A 17,917-nucleotide genomic window follows, 5' to 3' on the forward strand; every position below is an offset into this window, starting at 1 on the left:
AGAGGGGAGACCGTAGGATCTGTAGGGGGAGGTAAAAGGGGGAGAGAGAGGACCCAACGCGATGACGCAGTCGCAGTACTAACGAAACTATAGAAATGGGGACTATTCGAAATTTCCGAATAATTATAGTCATCCTTTTTGGTGTATTTATATCGACTGAAATGTAACACGGCCATTAAAAACAAATTGCACAACATAAATAAAAACATTTTGTTTTTTCTTGACCAGAATTTAAATAATCACCTACTTTCATAGTTTCCAATTAAATGTATTTGATTTAGGTAGCCTCTATACGTGAAATATCAATTGGCTTTTCGATTCCTGTCGATGCAGTGTCCGATTTGTCGAGTACTTGCCCATATATTTCAGTATAGGCTACGGGGATGCTGTGTCTTCGGTGCTAATTGAAATTTTAACCAAGTTTAAATCAATTAGATGTTCAGAATGAAAAACATCGATAAAAAAAAGGAGAGCCACATTCAACATTTGTAAAGGGAACGCAAAATAGTGCACGGAAAAGTCAAATACATTCAATTGGAATTTACGGGTTGCTTTTTGTTTTTTTCCGAGTGGATTTTGTTGTTTTTGGTAGGGGAAGTTTGGTTTCAACGACGTGAAGAAGACAAAGAAGTGGGGAGGTCGACAAGGCTCATCATGCGGCGACGGGCAATAGGAGCGCGAGCGGAACGACGAATGGTCGCGCCCGATCGACTGGCGGCCGATGGGAAGAAACTGCGACCGAAACGGATGAAATTGGATCTCAAACTGCGAGAAGGACGGGCAGGATGGGGCAATTGCTCTTCTTCATCCTTGCCATCCGATTCGTTCAACCCCATCAATCTGTCGTGAAAAAATAAAATTAAATATTGATAAGCGTATCCACAGTAGTAGAAAGTTATGTTTGTGGACCGACATAGAGTTACATAAGTTTCACCCTCCCACGCACGGCATTATAGTTTACAATATAAATTTTTATGTAAATAAAAAAAAATGCCGACACGTAGAACAGTGAAAAACTTGGGAACTAAGTTAAGCCCCATTTTTTATGTTTTAATTGGTAACAAGTTTCCATCCCAAACTTGATAACTTAGGTGCTGTACGAGGCACGTCTGAACAGGGAAGAAGGAGCTCGGGATAAAGGTTGGAAATATCATATCTATTCAATTAGGAGAACAGCCAAATAATAAAAATGACTTCCTCTGCATGCGTGACGTGATGTAAAACTGAAAATTTTCAGATAAAAAGGGTAGTAAAAAGTTTTGCTTTCAAGAGAATTCAAACTGTGTCGATGTCTTGGCAACCGGATTCAACGAGCCACCCAGTTCTATTTCCATGGATATCAAAAACAATTATTACTACTTTGAAACGCATTGAAAAGTGCAAAGTTATGTTAACTTCGTATTTTAGCTTGCGAATAAAGTTTACAGAAGGATGTAAAATGGTATTGAGTGATTAAAACGTAACGCCGAATAAGGGACTTGAACCCTTGACCTCAGGATTAAAAGTCCCGCGCTCTACCGACTGAGCTAACCCGGCCTTACGATGACGTCACAAATTAAACATAATGACCTAATAGGATTTTTGAAGTGAATCGATTGGGGAACACGTTAAGAATGGGGTGGGAAATGAGATTTTCACTTAATAAAGGACGAAAGCAGACGAGAAAAAAAAAAAAAGTGTTAAGAAAACCACGATATACCTGATGGGCGGTGTCGGCTGCACTTGACGGCTAGCAGTCTTCATCATTCCGCTGCGTCCGAACCGGATGAAATTCTTATTCAGCGCGCTTCGGCGATAAAGTACGGCGATAGGAGTTGATGCGCTATTACGGCTTGCAACCAAGGGTTCGGCTTCTTGCCGCTTTCGCTGTTGATGAATGCCTTTTACGGCGTTTAAATAATATTCAAATCCCTTATTGTTATTATCATCTTCTTCCGAAGATGACGAGACACCGTTCAGCCACTCGTCGTCGATTTCTTCGTCGGACATTTCGCCATACGAGCGAGCCTGATGAACATTCACGATCATCATCAGGCCGAAAACAACGTAGAGGAAACGCAATCCGTTCATTGTTTCGGGGTGTTCGTTGGTCTCGATCACCTTACTGAAAATTAAAGAAAATTTAACAGACTTATTGGAAGACGATGGCTTGGAAAAGGGATTATGCATCTACACTACACAAAATGCTAAAGAGTATGAAATTGTTAATCCTTGCTTTCTTCATATTCTCTCCATTTTTTCATCTTCTTTCGCATTTCGTGCGAAAGTAATAAGTCTTGCATTTCCTGATGTCTCTTACACGGCAATTGCTACTAAACCTTATTTTTTAACGACAACACCTGCGGATAAATATGTGGTAGATACAGTAATTACGTATCATATTGTGCATTGTACACAACCGCGTATGCAACAAGAAAGCTAACATGGTAGTCAAGAACACATGCCTTATAGTTACGCGTGTTACACCCACCACGAAAAGATTATCTACATAAGTAATTGGATGTGAAGTCAACAAAGAGAAAATAAATATTTTATGTGGTAATGGCTACACGAATATAGTTACCAATTTGTAAAGGGCTGTCTGTGACAAGGTGGGTGATGAAACGTGGGCGAAGTCGTCGAATCAACGTGGCACTTCAGGAATATGTATCTTTAACGGATAAATTTAACGGCTGCACAACAGTGGTTCACGTCGGAGTGATGTTCAGACGCGCTTAGGACGAGTTGATGCCTTCGACTGACAGAGTTGGTGGCTGGCTCGACTACTTTTGACTGGTTCGCCTCCTTAAACGAAACCCACTTCTGATGCCCACTCACATTTGCCTCTTTTACGTGTTGTAAACCCGCCCCCTACTTCCGTGTGGATGGCATTCGATTGTGCCTAGAACTTGGTGCAGGTTGTGTGCTGACATAAAGATCCGAATCACAGCGACATGGTCACATCAAAATAGTTAAAGATGAAAATTAGGAAGCCTATAAAAAAAAAAGAATATTTTAATGTACTACAATCGGCTTAAAGTAGACTAAAGTATTACGTCATTTGTGGTGTAGGTATCATCTCAAATGTCAAAGTGCATCTTAGAGCAGCGAGAAGAGTAGTGAAATGTTTGATGTCTTTTTTGCTTCTTCGAATACATTTGAGCACATTTGGCTCCGGTTGTATCCGATGCACAGGTGCGATACGTGCCTCACTTGATCTATTCAATAACACAGGTGAAGCAACTTGCATTTACCTGTTCCTGGAATCATCTTGAAATGTCAATGTAATACATATTGACCGGCTTGGAGCTGTTCGCCCCCCGATGCGCAAAATATTTTTAGTTTCTCAATAATTCAACGTTGTCCAAACTAATGTCATCTTGCATTTGTAATGAGCCCCCAAATCCGGAAAGCAAGAACAAATAACGTGGGCGATTAGATTTGACATGGTTCGCCTATGTTGTGAATTGTTCACGACCTAATCCTTTTACAAAATCTGTACATTAAGTTTGATCTAGATTGATGTTACCATAGCTAAGACATGTTTGTGTAGATCAAGAGTTTGTATGAATTGATTATGATTGTATGCGTTGATCTCCACAAGTTTGACGGTTCCGTTGCTGTTTTTCTTAAAAACAAAAGTTGGTCGAACAACAAAAGTCTACCTGAAAATAACACAAAAAAGGTAAAAATTTTTCACTTAAAATTGTCTAGAAATGCATGATAAATATGTGTGACATTTTCAGCATAACAATTTGCGGTCCCATTGACCCTATCTTTTCTGCCGTCTTTAATTGAATAAAAATTTAAAGAACTGTTGCAAATGGACATTCCATGTCATGGCGATAGTCATTGCTTAATCGGTAGACATAGCAGAATTGTATAGGCAGGTCTTTACTCCTATTTTCTATAGAAATAATTTTACGTAGCTTTTATTTCGTAAAGGTTAAACGTGTCGAGATCATTGCATAAAATGCTATTCGTATATGCTTCAAATGTTTATGAATTTTTCTTTTTTTCTTGGGTAAAATGTCGGCTGCTTACGCCACGTCTAGTGAGGTTTCCTTCTCCTTTTGTTCTCACGAAATTGAGTGTAACAATACAATAGCCCCATTTACTTTTGTCACGTTGAAGTGCTCTATCAAATACGACCTTTTCTGCTCAGTCCTTTTTCCCCTTTTAGTGTATTACCATTTCTGTTTCTTGAATCATTTATATGATGGACTTTTTTTCTTAATCAAATTGGCAGCACTACTTTTAATAGTTTCGAAGGCGGAAAAAAAGATTCTGCAGATCCCCACTTGGGGATCAATTAGTTGCCCAACTTCCTTTTTTTTAGCACTCTTTGCAATATCCTTGAACGTCTTTGCCCGGCGAACCATACTTTCTTTTCAAACGTATAATCTAGTTTCAAAACTATTAGATCACATAGATGACTCGATAAATCAAAATCCTTTTTACGTTTCGCACGGCTGTAAATCGTGAAACAGGATAGCTCATCTCTTAAAAAGTGTGTGCAAGATAAAAGTCTATATTTAAATATACCAGTCCATCATCCAGCCATTTCAATAAACAAAATACATTTACACACACACACGCACCCATCGCGTTTCAACGTCGCTTCAATGTTACGTTTGATACTTGTGTGCACGGTAGGTTGTCCCGTCCTTGTACAGACTCGAGATAAATATTAACTATGCATCCATTGTCACGTTACACAAAAACGTAGTCTACGCTCCTGAACTGTTGTACTTGAAATGTTTAGAATGCAAATCGAACTCAATTTACGTAAACGTGACTCGTCTAATCGGTATTCCCTTCACAACACCCATTGGAACTTAAACTTTAAGCAACGTCAATGAGATGTTATGGCTGTACATGCCCAGTCAAGCCAAATAGATTGGTAAATAAGAAATTGCTCACCTGTTTTCCAAGAAACTTCCAAAAGAAAAGGAGTTTTTAATTCCTAGCCAAAATTCTACTGTTTTCCACGTGGAATAGAAATGGTGGACGGTGTAATGGTGGTGTTCCAACGACGAAAGAACAATTTCGAGTGCCGATCTTCGAAAGTAAACTATCGATTCAAATATCGATTTTTGGATTTAGTTTTAATGAAAAATATGCTTCAAAGAATTGGTTTTCAACGAGAAATGTTATTATTATTATTATTGTTTGATGTTATTAGTTATGTATGTATATAGTAGTATGACATATTATAGGACTTGTTAACGACGAATAAATACAGGACATACGCAGATACATCAATAACCCAAATCTGAAAACAAAATTTTAAAAAAAGACAGAAATTGAATAACAAAAACAATTAGTACTAAATCTGCGAATAATAGAATGATTAATAAGCCACATAACAAAATGAAACCAACAGCAGACAACAAAATATTATGTTTTTGGTTTTGACATTTTTCTTTGTTACGTAAATACAAATATTATTATTAATGAGTGTTTATAATAATAATATAATATTTATATATGTATATATATATATATACGTTGTATGTTATTGAAATGAAATCAGCTTCGTCACTCAGGGGGAACAAGCATCACAACAAAAACAGACGATGCGAAAATCACCGTACAGCTCTCACAGACAAGTTATCTTTGCACAAACAAACGAAAAAGAATTACCCTTCCAAGCCAAAAAGAAACAAATGTTGTTTTTTACTAAATGAATTAGAGGGGTGAACAGGGATGAGTAAATCATTTTTTCAAGATCAAGAATAGCGCCAATGACTTATTACTGCAGAACGTCGTCTAGACCACTGCCTTTTCTCTACACAAGAAAAAAGGCAAGGACAAGACAAGCGAAAAGTCATTATCGAGGAAAAGGCATTTCAGCCGTTGAATAAATGTTTGAATAGTTGGAGCAAATCTTTTCCATTATCTCACCATTAACCCGATGTAATAAATTAAGAACCCTAAACCAAAGCTTAAAAGCCAGCCATCGTCGACGAGAGGAGAGTGGGGACAGGAGAACAAGAACAGCAATTAAAGGAAAAACAAAAAGAGAATTCCTGAAATTTGAAGTCGGATAGACAGACACAAACACAAAGACCGACTAACACGAAGATATTGAAGATTAGGTGGAATGAGATTTCGAGAAAAAAGACGACAGTAAACTACATCATTAAACACGAGAGAGAGAGAGGGACAAAAGGGTTTCAGTTGATGTTGGCAAACATGTTTGGCTGCATAATTTTTCTTCTCATTTTTTCTCGTCCATTGCTGGGTTTGCATTCAGCTGGATTTGGCCAGCGTGGGAGCATTGGTGACGGCTGTTGTCGCCACCATCGTCGCTGTCGATGACGTTGTGTAAACAACTCCTGTGACGACCGTCGAGATGGGAAACGATGTTGCACGTTTAGCCGATCTGACACACACGCACATTTTTCAGTGAGCAAAACGAGGCAAAAATCCCAATAAGTTAGTTATGGTGGTATGAAACATGTCATGACAAAACTACAAACGAGCCCTACGACAAGAAAAGCGTTTTCGACAAGACAAACGAGCCGCTTTGTTCTTCCACTTCTAACACGGCCTGTTCACAAAAAACATTAACACATTGTTGGGTTTCATGCATTAAACATTTTATTGGTATGACAAAAAATCATGCAAATAAATTGGAAATGTAGATATTCACCTCCGACGTAAAAGGGGGGCTCCGTGGCCTGGTAGAGACAGGCAACCTCTAGGTAGCAACAGATAAGGATTGATCTGAGCTGGCCGGCATTGATATGCAGCCAAGTTGGACAAATGGCTGGCATAACCTGTTGATGAAACGAAAATGAATTCAAAATTTCCAATAATGTAAAAATAAATAAATGAAGCGACCTTCGATGAGAGACTGGGCTTGCCCTTGGTGCTTTCGCGAGATTTTGCCCACGATGTAAATGTTCTCCGGCTTGATGCCGACGCTGGCGTAGACGCTAATGTCTTTGCTGGACCCGTAGGCGGCCCGGATCTCCAGTCCGACGTCATTGACCAACAGTTTGAGGTACTCGGCCTTGTGCCGGAGCGGATCGGTGCTCAGCCCGTCGGCGAACGAGAGGAGACCGTGAGGGAAGTTGTGCTGGGCCAACCAAGAAACCACCCGACGCTGCTGCATGTCCGGCCGTCCCGTGATGTAAATGATCAAATAGCCCAGCTCTTGCCAGTGGCGGACCACGTCGACAGCGCCGGCCCGCACTTTGGGATCGCGACCCGTCACCGAAACCGACGCCGTGAAAGATCCGTCGATGCTGAAAACGACGGCCTGCGTCCTGGGCGGCAAAACGGCCACGTACAAATCGGCATAAGTGTGGTCGCCCTTGACGACCATTTTGATCGGGTGAAGTCCCGGCGGAAGAGTCCGGTCCGACGGCAACGTGCAGACCAGCCGTCCAGTTTTGTCCGTCACTTCCGTAGCGATAAGGTCCCACTCGCTATTATTTGCATCCCGCAAAAAATGGATGTCCACTTTCTCGCCAGACAGCGCCACCATATCCAGCGGCCCGTACATGAACCTTTTTTTTTCAAAATTCAGTTTAAAGGTAAATCATTCGTGAAATGTCATCGATTGTTACCTGGCTACAATAACCTGAGGCATCGTTTCGTTGACGATTATGTCGTTGGCTCGGTGATTGGCTCCAATGTTCTTGATTTTCACCGACGTCCGTTTGCGCATCCATTTCTCGCAGGGAGTGCTCGGACTGAACGGCAACGTCCCACCATTGGCGTCTCTAATGTCACTGTAATAATCGTCAGGTCCAGCCGAACCTCCACCTCCAACGCTTCCGTCCAGTCTCATCAACTGGCGGAGGATGAAAGCCGCCACATCGGCAGACTCCCAGAAGGACGCGTGAAGTAAATGAGGCAGGGCGGAAGGCGGGAAAGATGTCAAACCATCCGGGCAATAGAAAACGTAGTCCAATCGCTTACTGCCCCACCAGCGCTGCGAAACTGCCATGATTTCAATAAAATAAATCTACGTTCTTAGGGCGTTAATGATGTTCGTTTTTTACGTGACGACATTTGAGCTGCCAGCGAATCTGATCCAAGACTGTTGTTACTTCCGTGAACAAAGGATCCATCCGATTGGCGTCGTTTGCTTAATCCGTTGTTATCGACCATCTGATGATGTTGGTGGTGAGGTGACGCAGTCGATTCTTGAAACAATTGCGGATTGTTTTGAACAAAATCGATCAGGTTGGCCGATTTGCCGTCGCCTAGCGGATAGCGTTGATAACGTGGCACAGAGACGGGACGAGTATTTGCAAAACGGGCCGACAGGAGCGGCTCCAGACGAGCCGAAAGAGGATCCATTGAATGGAATAAATTATAAATGCCGTGACAATGCGGACGGCGAGGCCACTGTTGGCCATGACTGTGACTCCACCTAATTCAATTCCCGAGAAATGAATTACAATTTCAAAAACAGTCAAAGAAAATTTGACATACTTGCGGAAAGCCAAGACCAATGCGAGTGGACTGCCCAGCAAAAAACAGTCGCCCACTTCAAAGTCGAGGTAATGTTTGCTACTAGTTGAAAGGCCACGTCCTGGAACTTGTTCACCGGCAGAAGCCGACGACGCCCGTCGATTGGTTGGCGCTTGCAGATGATGATGTTGAGTTCTCGTGTTCTTAAACGAGGCCGATATGCCGAGGGTGAAGTGATCGGTTTTCTTATCTTCTTCGAAAACCACTGCTGGACTGTGTTGATCCGGTTCTTCGGCTATGCTGTTGTCGCTGCCGCCGAAATGCGAGTGAATGTCGCCACCTCCGCCGTCGTGACAATCCGACGACGCGGACTTGCAGAGGGCGTCGTAAAGGAGGATGGATCCGGCCGCGTCGCCCACCACGGCCACCGACCCGGAGAAACCGGACCCTTCCGGCGATTTTAGGAACTCTGCATAGGCTTGATTGGCGGCCGTGATCGTCCGGTTCACTGTGTCGGCGTATTCCGGAGATGAGGCGGCGAATAGTGGCAAACACCCGAGAGGTGGCCAGCAGGCAGTGGCCGATGCTGCGACACTACTAACTGGAACAGAAGGGTCGACTGCTGTTGAATCCGACGCGGCCGTCATCGGATGAGAAGCGTCTGGCGGGGGTGGAGCAACGGACGATCCACCTTGTTCTAACATGGAGGAAGAGGAGCAAGATAAACTGTTGAGGACGGTTATTGCATCTGGGCACAAAGTGGGACACGAAACGAGGCGGACGGCCAGACGGCCCGAGCACAGGCCGGGGAAATGTTGGCGACTGACGGCCTCCAAATTACTGCGGAATGTGGCCAAATCGGCCGCTTTGTTCGACAGCTCAGAAGACACGTCCAGCACCGTGCCTCCATGGAACACCAAAATCAGGGCGCTGGCCGGGTGAGTTTGTTGGGACGATGTCCCACCCACGGTGCTACTGGGCGATTGAGAACGGCCAGTTCCGCTGGCTCGTAAAAAATTGTTGACCAGCTTACGAGACGGACGGCGTTGATTGGCATGTCGTTGCAAGTAACCAGCCGAGAAGATACTGTCCCTTTCCTGCAACGAGTTAAATTGTTTATGATGAAATGTACGACTCTTTCAAGTACTTTTGAATACCATCCTCACTTCGATTCGTTCATCCTGAATTCTGTCGGCAGGATCCAGCAACTCGTCAGCATCTTCGCCTTGCGGAACCAATTCCATCGAGCTCCAACGAACCATGGTAGGCGACAGGGCTCCTCCTGACTGACCGGAACGCCAGTCTTGGCAATCAAAGAACTCGTCGTCATCGCTGCTCGACTCGGAAATGCAAGACATGGGCCATGATGTAGTGGCAACAACTCCCTGTGGTGCAGCTGCCGGCTGGCCGCTCTTGTCCACAGTTTCTTCCCCGCTGATGTTTGGCGATGCTGGCACCATACTTGACGGTATGACGCTATTATTCTTTTGTTCCTCGTATTGCTGTTGTTCCAGTCCGCCTTCACTGGTCGTCGTCGTGGCTGACGCCATTTTCTTGGCCAACGCCTCCTGCGTTTGTCTTTCCAATTCACGGATGTCGTCCATTGTTAGGTTGAACCATTCATCCTGCCAAGTCCACGCCTGTCTGTGAGCTCGAACCATCGTTTTCCTTAGAGCAATGTCGTGGATGAAGCGTTCGATCTTGGCCTGCATTCCCCAGTACTTGAATTCAACTCGGCATAGTTTGTAGGCGCACATGATTGCCTTGCCATTCGACAGAGGTAATTTTTGACCCTTTTAAAGTAAAAAAAAAACAAAAAAAAAAACAGTTCTATTAATAAAAATATACGTATGCTTGAAGATCTGATTAGACGAACCTTGCATTCGCGCCAATAGTCTTGAATCCAAGAATCGCTCAAAGGCCCCCTGCCCGTTTTGCGGCTAACGTAGACGCACGGATCTTCTTCTTTGATGTAATCACTAGCTGTGGGTAGTTGATCTTTCACTACGTCAATCAAATCTGTTTCAAATCCCAAAAAAATTGATAAAGGTGCAGTTAAATAAATATGAATAAATAACGTACCGACAGCTCGTTCGTTAAGCTCTGAGTTACTGAGTTTGAAGACGTTGTCTATATCGCCGCAGTCTTCGCGGTACACCGTCTCTATGTCCAGACTAAATTTCTCAATAAAAGGGCAGGTGTAGCGAGTTCTGGTGTAGGGGTAGGCATTCCAGGCCTTCTCCTCCACGATGAAGGCAGATTTGGGCAAAAGAGCCTTGAGCCAACCTGACAACATCATTAGAGAGGGAGGAAAATCAATCAATTCAAAATCAATGATGCTCTTGAAACTGGTTTACCAGGCAGGTGACTGCCGACATGGAAGATCTTGTGAGTATATTGTCCAGACCCACCGGGGCCTTCTGTGTAGGGTTCATTGACTAAAATTTCCACACCGCTCCCTTCACCGCAGCTCTCTTCTCTACTCTTTTTCTGCAAAGATCAACGAAAAGGAGTTTAATTGGCACGGTAACTAAACAGGAGAGCAGTATACTCACAGCTATCATGTAGAGTTGGGCAATCCTGTACTCTTCGACAGTAAGAGGCAACGGTATTCTATATTCTTTAATCAACATGATGAAAACGACAAATAGACCTGAATTCACTGATTCTTTGGCACATGAAACTTGGGCTCTAGGTCTTGGACTGTACTGATCACATTGAAAAACTTCCCAGAGAAGCCTTATTGAAGCCATAATTCTATTATGGTAACACTGACTGGCAACAGGGACAGAGCAGACATCCCATTAGGGTATCAGACGGAAAAGGAATTTCAACACTACTGGACACCAGGGGCAGAGGGGAATGAATTTTGCAACAAGAACAAGAAACAGATAGAGAGCTGAGTTCTGGTAAATCTCTTTTCACAGTAGGGAGAGGTTGAGTAAGAGCTTTAGTGCTCTATCCCCTCCCTGACCCACACTAAAGTAAACAGTTTGGGAAAAGTGAGTCAACAAACAAATGAAGAGGCTGCAGGATGGGCGGAATTCCATTGTTTCATCTGAAAATATCACCGTTTGACAAAGGGGCTGCCACTGATGTAACGCATTTTACTAAATGCTTGTAAAAAAAAACACAGAGCGAAAACGGATAAAGGATAGTGGGAAAAAAAATGTTAGGACTGTCGACGAATCACGCAAACAAATCCCACACCGCCCGACTGGGCGACACACACGACACGCAAGTTAATTGGGACGAGGCCGGATGTTTAGCCCGATACAGCCTATTTACAGCTAATTGAATTGAGGTCTAATGACTAAGGGGAACGCGGGAGCAGCCAAGCCAAGTAACACAAAATCGCCATTCGATCTAGTCTTCTTCTTCCCTCTGACCTGCCACTTGGCATTTGACAACAAACTCGCGTACTAAAACGAGGAACGGGTCGATTGCGTGTTTCACCTACAGTTCAAGTTCTACTTTACAGATGGCTCTGCTAAACAACAACATTTTTTCCTCCATTCTGACGTCACAACTGAGCGGGTATTGAGTTCGCCTTATGATTAGTCCCTCTTTCCTATGGGAAATTGGAAGCCATATCTAAATCCCTTTGCTTGAAGGCGATGTCTGCGTGTTTCAGACGTCATTCAACTCTAGCATGTCACGCGAAAACTGAAAAGCTGGCAGCTCCAGGGTTCTCAAAGCGGATAAAGCACAAATCTATTCCTTTTCCAGCTCATAATTAAAACAAAAGAAGCCAATTGAATGTAATGAAATTCATAGCATGCGTTTAACACAATACCCCTGTAAAAAATTTTGCCAATCACCCAGAATGTTGAGTCATATTGCAATGTCATTAACACTTGTTATGTTATGACAGAAAGCGACGGTAAAAAAATAAAAAGGACCAAAAATTATCTTCTCGTTGTTTCTGTTGTCGAATGGCTTTGTCTTTATCATCAGCAACGTGGCTGGATTTGCTGCTGGTTGTTGTTTCCTTATCTACATTAACGACTTGGCGTTGTTGGTTGTCGACCGCCTGTGCTGCTACCGCTACTTGCTGTCGAAGAGTTTGACTTGAATATTTCACACTATTCTAGTAGAACAAGCTTTTCTTTATTTTTAGCAGTGAAATAGTACCGGACTGGATGATTGATCCACGTTCGCCTTTTGTTCGGCTGCGTTCCCCTTCCGCTGTTGAGTAATGATTTCTGGGTGATCCTCGACGTCGCTAGAATTCGTCCGCAATTGATGATTCCTTTTGCCGTGAATGGCATAAGCTTCCAGGACAGGATTCCGTGGCGGAGGTTCAATTGAGTCAGCCGGATAGGCTTTATTTTGTTCGGGATTGCATATGTAACCACATGACTGGAATTCAGTTCCATTATCAGCGTTTGTGTAGTACATCATGTACACGTTACACATTTCATCAGCTCCCGAACCACCTGATCGTATTTGTTTTTCAATGTGAAATGGTTGTGATAAGAAGAAAGTTATTTTCTAAATTTAGTATGTACCTGAACGAGTATATGTGTCCTTTCCAAGAGAACTGTACGTACATCTAATCAAAATTTCATCGCCTTTGGCCACAGAGAATTCTCTTGTTGTCGGATAAAAAGCTTGGGGCCATTGGGGGTTTCCTTTGATCATCAACTCTGTTCCGTGTGTCTAAAATCGAATTTAAATTTGCATAAATCTAATTTTGCTAAGACATGTCGAAAATGTAGGGCAACATGAGTGCTGACAGATGTATTGCCTTGGGGTCATATTTGTAGGTTGTGATGACTGTGCCCAATGCGTGAGCGTGGACTCGAGCAGCAAAAATGTTGATGGGCACGTTCGAATCAAGCGGGCAACACGAATCCGAATTGACGACTAGTTACATTCAAAATTGGATTTAAAGTAGTTTAAGATATGTAAAACTCATTTACCGGCTTGATGTGGTGGGATTTCTGGACTTGCAACCATTAATAAAATTCCAGCGATATATTTTTGCCTAATTGATTGAGAAAGTCAATGAATGTTATAGAAGTACAAGAACAGGGTTGAATTACGGTTCACTAGTGATTTCCAAATCCAATCCAGTGTAGTCACGTTCGCCAGGCGGCAATTTCGTGGCGTAATGCACTTGAACGACTAGATATTTCACTCGCGATTTGCCCGTGCCACCGATACGGAAGCCAACCGATGGAGGTAAACGGGTGCCTGCTGCGTTTTTCGCCCAGGCGTACAAGATTCTCGTCGATCCAGTACACGTGGCGTGAGAGCCACAATTCCTATTTCAAAATTACGGGTACAGTTCGAAAAAAAAGAGGCAACGCTTTAGGGTAATTGCCACGTCGGAACAATTTCTAGCCTACCATGAGGGTGTGTCTGGCGAGCTGGTAAAGACACCAGCACAACCACTGAGAATCATGTGATGAGCTCGTTCTGCTGTGCCTTCCACCCGGAATTGAGTAATGTACATTTCTTTTTCTGGGTCCAATTTGAAGGCCGTGCAAATGTAATCGTCATCCTACAAAATTCAGTTATAAGTACTTAAGCATAAGAAATGGTGAAACTTAAATAGGAGGATTTATTTCGCTTGAAATTTACCCTTTCAGGGACGACACCTGGCATCCGCAGTTGGTAGGTGTTGGTACCGGGCAGAGGTGGCGGCATTTGAAGATATCCGTCACATAAACTGACACAATAAAAGGCAAAGAATGACACAAACCAAAGAGACATTTCAAGGTGGGATAAAATCGTCCTGCGTTGGGGAGAAAGAATGTTAAGCGACTAGCCACGCAGAGTGGCCGGTAGGTACAACGTGAGGCCCAAGAACTTTGACGAAGCCACTAGGAGGTGAACGAAAGCTCAAGGTGAACCGCAGGCAGAGATCGCTGGCCTTTCAATGGATTTTTTTCCACCTCGTGAGTAACAACGTGAAATTTCGTAGAGTGCCAGTATACATCCTAGCAGATGACTGCTTGATCTTCCTACTAGTCCTCCTATTGGTAGTGTCTAAATTGAATGGCTGGGAGGCAATATGTTTAAGTTGTTGCCCTTGCAGCAGCCTTGTATGCGTACATTCATCACTGACAGGATGACGGTACAGCATCGTGGAAAGATCGAGGATAGAATTTAACGTTTGGCTAGTGCACACGTTTACTGGAGGCTACTGGTAGCCAGCACCCATGCCGCATGCTCACGTATACGTTCGGACACTCTGATCACACAGCATCCAACAATTGAATACACTAATAAAAAGGGAGAAATCAGAAGTAGCTTGAAATCTGCGAATATTGTTTTCAAAACGTTTTGAGTCTTTTTAACAGCTACGTTTTCGTGCAACTGCTAGGCAGCTAACTAGATCCAAGGTTATCTGCAAATGCTACGCTGCCCAGTGTCATCAAATCAGGTCATTACAATGTTTCATGGGTGCCAGTTCTGCCAGATGAGCAAAAACCAAAAAAAAACGTAGCCCACGACAAAGATTCAAGAAAACTAGAAAATGAAACAGTCATTCTGAATTTTCTAATATAGTAGACTAATTTAATCAAATGTAATATTTTAGTATCGATGATTAAAGTTTTTGTGAAGAACTTGTGCACTTTTCTGCGGTCACTGCCTGCAATATAGTTTTTAGATGCAATGTGCTTACAATACGACTATAACTCTCAGGTTTAGCAGAAAGTGAGTGTAACTGCCAAAATGTTGCGGCCAGAAAACGAGAAAGATATCCGTAAGTTACGCATATTAACCATCGACAGTTTTGTGGAATTGTCTGTGGTAAAATGTAAGAAACTAATGACCGAAACTACACAGCACCAGCTGGTTGGGGTAACAGATGATAAACGACGTTGTTATCACTTTTCTGGGAGTTATTCAAGTAAAAAAAACTATCCACTGCGAAAGATATTTGCTACTGTGATTACTTTTTATTTGCCGTTTATTGAATACAAGTTAAGTCCGACAATGATGTGATAGGCATGGATATACATGAACATAAGGATAAAAATAAGAAAAACCCCCTCATTTCCTCCAAAACCGTAAACCAATTTATAGAGCCACATTTGTTGTACGTTACTAACACTACAGAGGCAATGTTGAAAAGAGAGATTGCAAATCATTACACAGAAAGAAATTTCTGTGTTTTGGAAAATGTGCTTGTTTGAATTATTTTTTTTTTCTTCTTCAGTGTTGTTGTATGGTGCTACATTACCGGCCTGTTGGGCCTGTTGGTCCAAGTGGTCCTGGCGGACCAGCTGCTCCGGCGGGACCTGGTGGTCCGGCTGCTCCGGCTGCTCCGGCTGCTCCGTCAGCACCTGGTGGTCCGGCTGCTCCGTCAGCTCCTGCCGGGCCCGTGGCTCCAGTAGGGCCAGTAGGACCAGTAGAACCGGTAAGACCGGTAGGTCCGGTAGACCCTGTTGGACCCGGCGGTCCTTGATTTCAAGTTAAAAATTTATGAATAAAATTAGAAAAAATTTGAACAAGGGAAAGGCTGCACATTTTCCTTTAGAAGCCAAGTAAACGGTGTGGAAATGAACAAATGGTTTTAGACTAAATGTTAACACGCAATGCCAAATTCTCTTACCCGGCGGTCCCTTGAGCAAATTTTGTAAAAAATTCAATTTCCAACCGAAGATTTTTGGATCTTGTCCCTTGTTTCGACGAAATTCAGGTACTTCTTCATCTTCTTCATCAAACAGTCCTAGAATTTGAATGGATAATACCATGAATGGAACATTTTCATTTTCAAATGTAAGAACAGGTAAAAACATCAGTGTTCATCTACTATTCTATGCAACAACTATACTATTCCCTTAAAAAAAAAAAATGAGATCAAGGAATTTAACAATTTAATTCACCTGGTGGTCCTCTTATTAGCGAGGAAAGTCCTCCGACTTGGGCAAATCCACCTCTGAAGCGTCCGTGAGCTTGTTGCCGAGCCTCGGTTTCAGATTCAAAGGTGTCGAAATACGTAGTCCGTAAGTCATTAGAGCCATACTCAGCAAGTTGTGTTGGATAGACTAGTGAATAGGAAATTCAAAATGCCATCGTGTAAATGTCGCCTCTTGCTTAAGCTATACTAAGCAAAAGAAGTAAAATTTGTCCATATGTGTTACCTGGAGGTCCTCTGAGTAAGGCCAGTTCTTCGGCAATTTGTTCGTCGTACAACAATTGGTCTTTTAATTGCTTCTTCCTGTTGTATATTTGGTCGTAGGATTGGGTTGATGGAAGCCAATATGTAGGTCGGTGCGGATAATAAGTTGGATAACTCATCACAGGCGCCGGCGTATAAAATGGGCGAACTAAAAGTGAACATTCAAATGTACACATATGTTATCTCTTGTCAATGACCAATTTAAAGATTATTGCCAACATAGCGAAGCCAACCCTAAGGACTTTAAACTTTACATGACAAAACCAATTTTAGATGCTCTATTACCTTGTTGGCGATTGCCCGTCGACTGGATATTACTGGAAGGATAACCCATCTGCGAATACCAGTGAGAATATGGTACTCTGGGATGTAAATTGGCTAATGGATTGGGCTGATAATAATTCGAACCGAATGCCATCGAATTGTCGCTTCTGCTCTTGCCGGACAGGAAGGCAAGGACAAGACAACTGGACAAGAAGAGCAAAGAAGGAAACATTTTCTCGATTCCTTATTGTCTCACTGGATCACAATGAAGTGTTTCATTCTATAGGCCACTTTGACTCTTTATATACGTCTCTGCCCTTTTGTTTCGGATGTGTTGTTCGAGGATGCTTCCAGTTATTCGAGATTGTACCGCTCGATACTGGAACATATATTGCAAAGAACTAAAAATAGCAAATGCTTCGCAGCAACTGTCTGATTTATAGACCTTAATTTTTTTCATTTAGCAATGTTAAAAGACTTACCACCACTTGTAGGTATTCGCCTTCGAATCTCTTCCGTTTCTTCCGATGATTTCTACACTCCATTAGCCAGAAATCGATCGTTCGGAAAACACTTTCTCATTGCAGATGTTATACACGTTTCGCTAAATACCGAAAAAAAAAACAACTAATAAATTGAGACGTCGTTGATCGCTTCACTCAGCCATTACACTGTCAACCATGAGTTTATAGCGAAAATACGCTGCTAATAGCTCACCTGAACGGCCTCCCAAGCCGCGGGACAGCATGCAAAATTGAATTCTTACAAATGTCAATGATACGCCTTGTTCCAATTAAAAATGAACACCTTGCCATCCTGCGTGAAAACCGCAAGGTTAACACGACTCTTTGCTGCAAAATATGCCCAGCAAACGGTGCATCATGAAACAAAAATAGCTCCACGTGCGATGGGCGTTTGCAAGTAAAACTAATGATGTGGAAGACTTACTGCGAGGAAGAGACGCAATTCATCTGCTTTTTTACCACCCCATTCAGACTATCAGGTAAGCAGTGGAAGTTGTTTTCCATCTTCAAGGGTGTTTAACACACCGTGCCATTTTTCAATGACAAAGCCAAGAATTGGAATTATCCAGAAATGCAA

The 17,917-nt window shown here is 42.7% G+C and overlaps 4 protein-coding genes and 1 non-coding gene across 7 annotated transcripts; all 5 read right to left on the minus strand.

Annotated features, from left to right (window-relative positions):
- Window positions 1-138: 138 nt before the first annotated feature.
- LOC130688452 (uncharacterized) lies at window positions 139-5,010 on the minus strand. Its single transcript, XM_057511444.2, has 6 exons — window positions 4,903-5,010; window positions 3,509-3,644; window positions 3,036-3,434; window positions 2,564-2,973; window positions 1,700-2,104; window positions 139-840 (listed from the first exon to the last, which is right to left on the minus strand). Exons 5-6 carry the CDS (start codon window positions 2,068-2,070, stop codon window positions 606-608), a joined length of 606 nt encoding a protein of 201 aa, XP_057367427.1. The 5' UTR covers window positions 2,071-2,104; window positions 2,564-2,973; window positions 3,036-3,434; window positions 3,509-3,644; window positions 4,903-5,010; the 3' UTR covers window positions 139-605.
- On the minus strand, window positions 1,464-1,536 carry Trnak-uuu (transfer RNA lysine (anticodon UUU)). The gene has a single exon. It is a non-coding gene; the product is annotated as a tRNA-Lys (tRNA).
- A 356-nt stretch (window positions 5,011-5,366) lies between the features above and the next one.
- LOC130688456 (protein retinal degeneration B-like) lies at window positions 5,367-12,038 on the minus strand. 3 transcript variants are annotated; one of them, XM_059496769.1, is made up of 11 exons: window positions 10,968-12,038; window positions 10,770-10,902; window positions 10,495-10,698; window positions 10,289-10,431; window positions 9,570-10,205; window positions 8,434-9,509; window positions 7,998-8,371; window positions 7,560-7,935; window positions 6,829-7,499; window positions 6,638-6,764; window positions 5,367-6,367 (listed from the first exon to the last, which is right to left on the minus strand). In XM_059496769.1, exons 1-11 carry the CDS (start codon window positions 11,163-11,165, stop codon window positions 6,235-6,237), a joined length of 4,071 nt encoding a protein of 1,356 aa, XP_059352752.1. In that variant the 5' UTR covers window positions 11,166-12,038; the 3' UTR covers window positions 5,367-6,234. The 3 variants fall into 3 exon arrangements, with proteins under 3 accessions (XP_059352752.1, XP_057367429.1, XP_059352753.1); XM_057511446.2 differs by having other exon boundaries at window positions 5,369-6,367; window positions 9,579-10,205; window positions 10,968-12,037; XM_059496770.1 differs by lacking the exon at window positions 5,367-6,367 and adding an exon at window positions 6,395-6,535.
- Window positions 12,039-12,156: 118 nt separating this feature from the next.
- Window positions 12,157-14,314, minus strand: LOC130688443 (peptidyl-glycine alpha-amidating monooxygenase B-like). The gene is made up of 8 exons (XM_057511433.2): window positions 14,002-14,314; window positions 13,767-13,921; window positions 13,461-13,682; window positions 13,338-13,402; window positions 13,163-13,281; window positions 12,924-13,074; window positions 12,547-12,851; window positions 12,157-12,466 (listed from the first exon to the last, which is right to left on the minus strand). The coding sequence occupies exons 1-8, from the start codon at window positions 14,131-14,133 to the stop codon at window positions 12,278-12,280; spliced, it is 1,338 nt and encodes a 445-aa protein (XP_057367416.1). The 5' UTR covers window positions 14,134-14,314; the 3' UTR covers window positions 12,157-12,277.
- Window positions 14,315-15,563: 1,249 nt separating this feature from the next.
- On the minus strand, window positions 15,564-17,869 carry LOC130688449 (collagen alpha-1(XI) chain-like). Its single transcript, XM_057511440.2, has 6 exons — window positions 17,534-17,869; window positions 16,838-17,420; window positions 16,515-16,700; window positions 16,257-16,418; window positions 15,983-16,099; window positions 15,564-15,830 (listed from the first exon to the last, which is right to left on the minus strand). The coding sequence occupies exons 2-6, from the start codon at window positions 17,046-17,048 to the stop codon at window positions 15,607-15,609; spliced, it is 900 nt and encodes a 299-aa protein (XP_057367423.1). The 5' UTR covers window positions 17,049-17,420; window positions 17,534-17,869; the 3' UTR covers window positions 15,564-15,606.
- Window positions 17,870-17,917: the final 48 nt, after the last annotated feature.

The sequence above is a fragment of the Daphnia carinata genome, chromosome 9 (assembly GCF_022539665.2).
Source record: "Daphnia carinata strain CSIRO-1 chromosome 9, CSIRO_AGI_Dcar_HiC_V3, whole genome shotgun sequence".
Taxonomy (NCBI): domain Eukaryota; kingdom Metazoa; phylum Arthropoda; class Branchiopoda; order Diplostraca; family Daphniidae; genus Daphnia; species Daphnia carinata.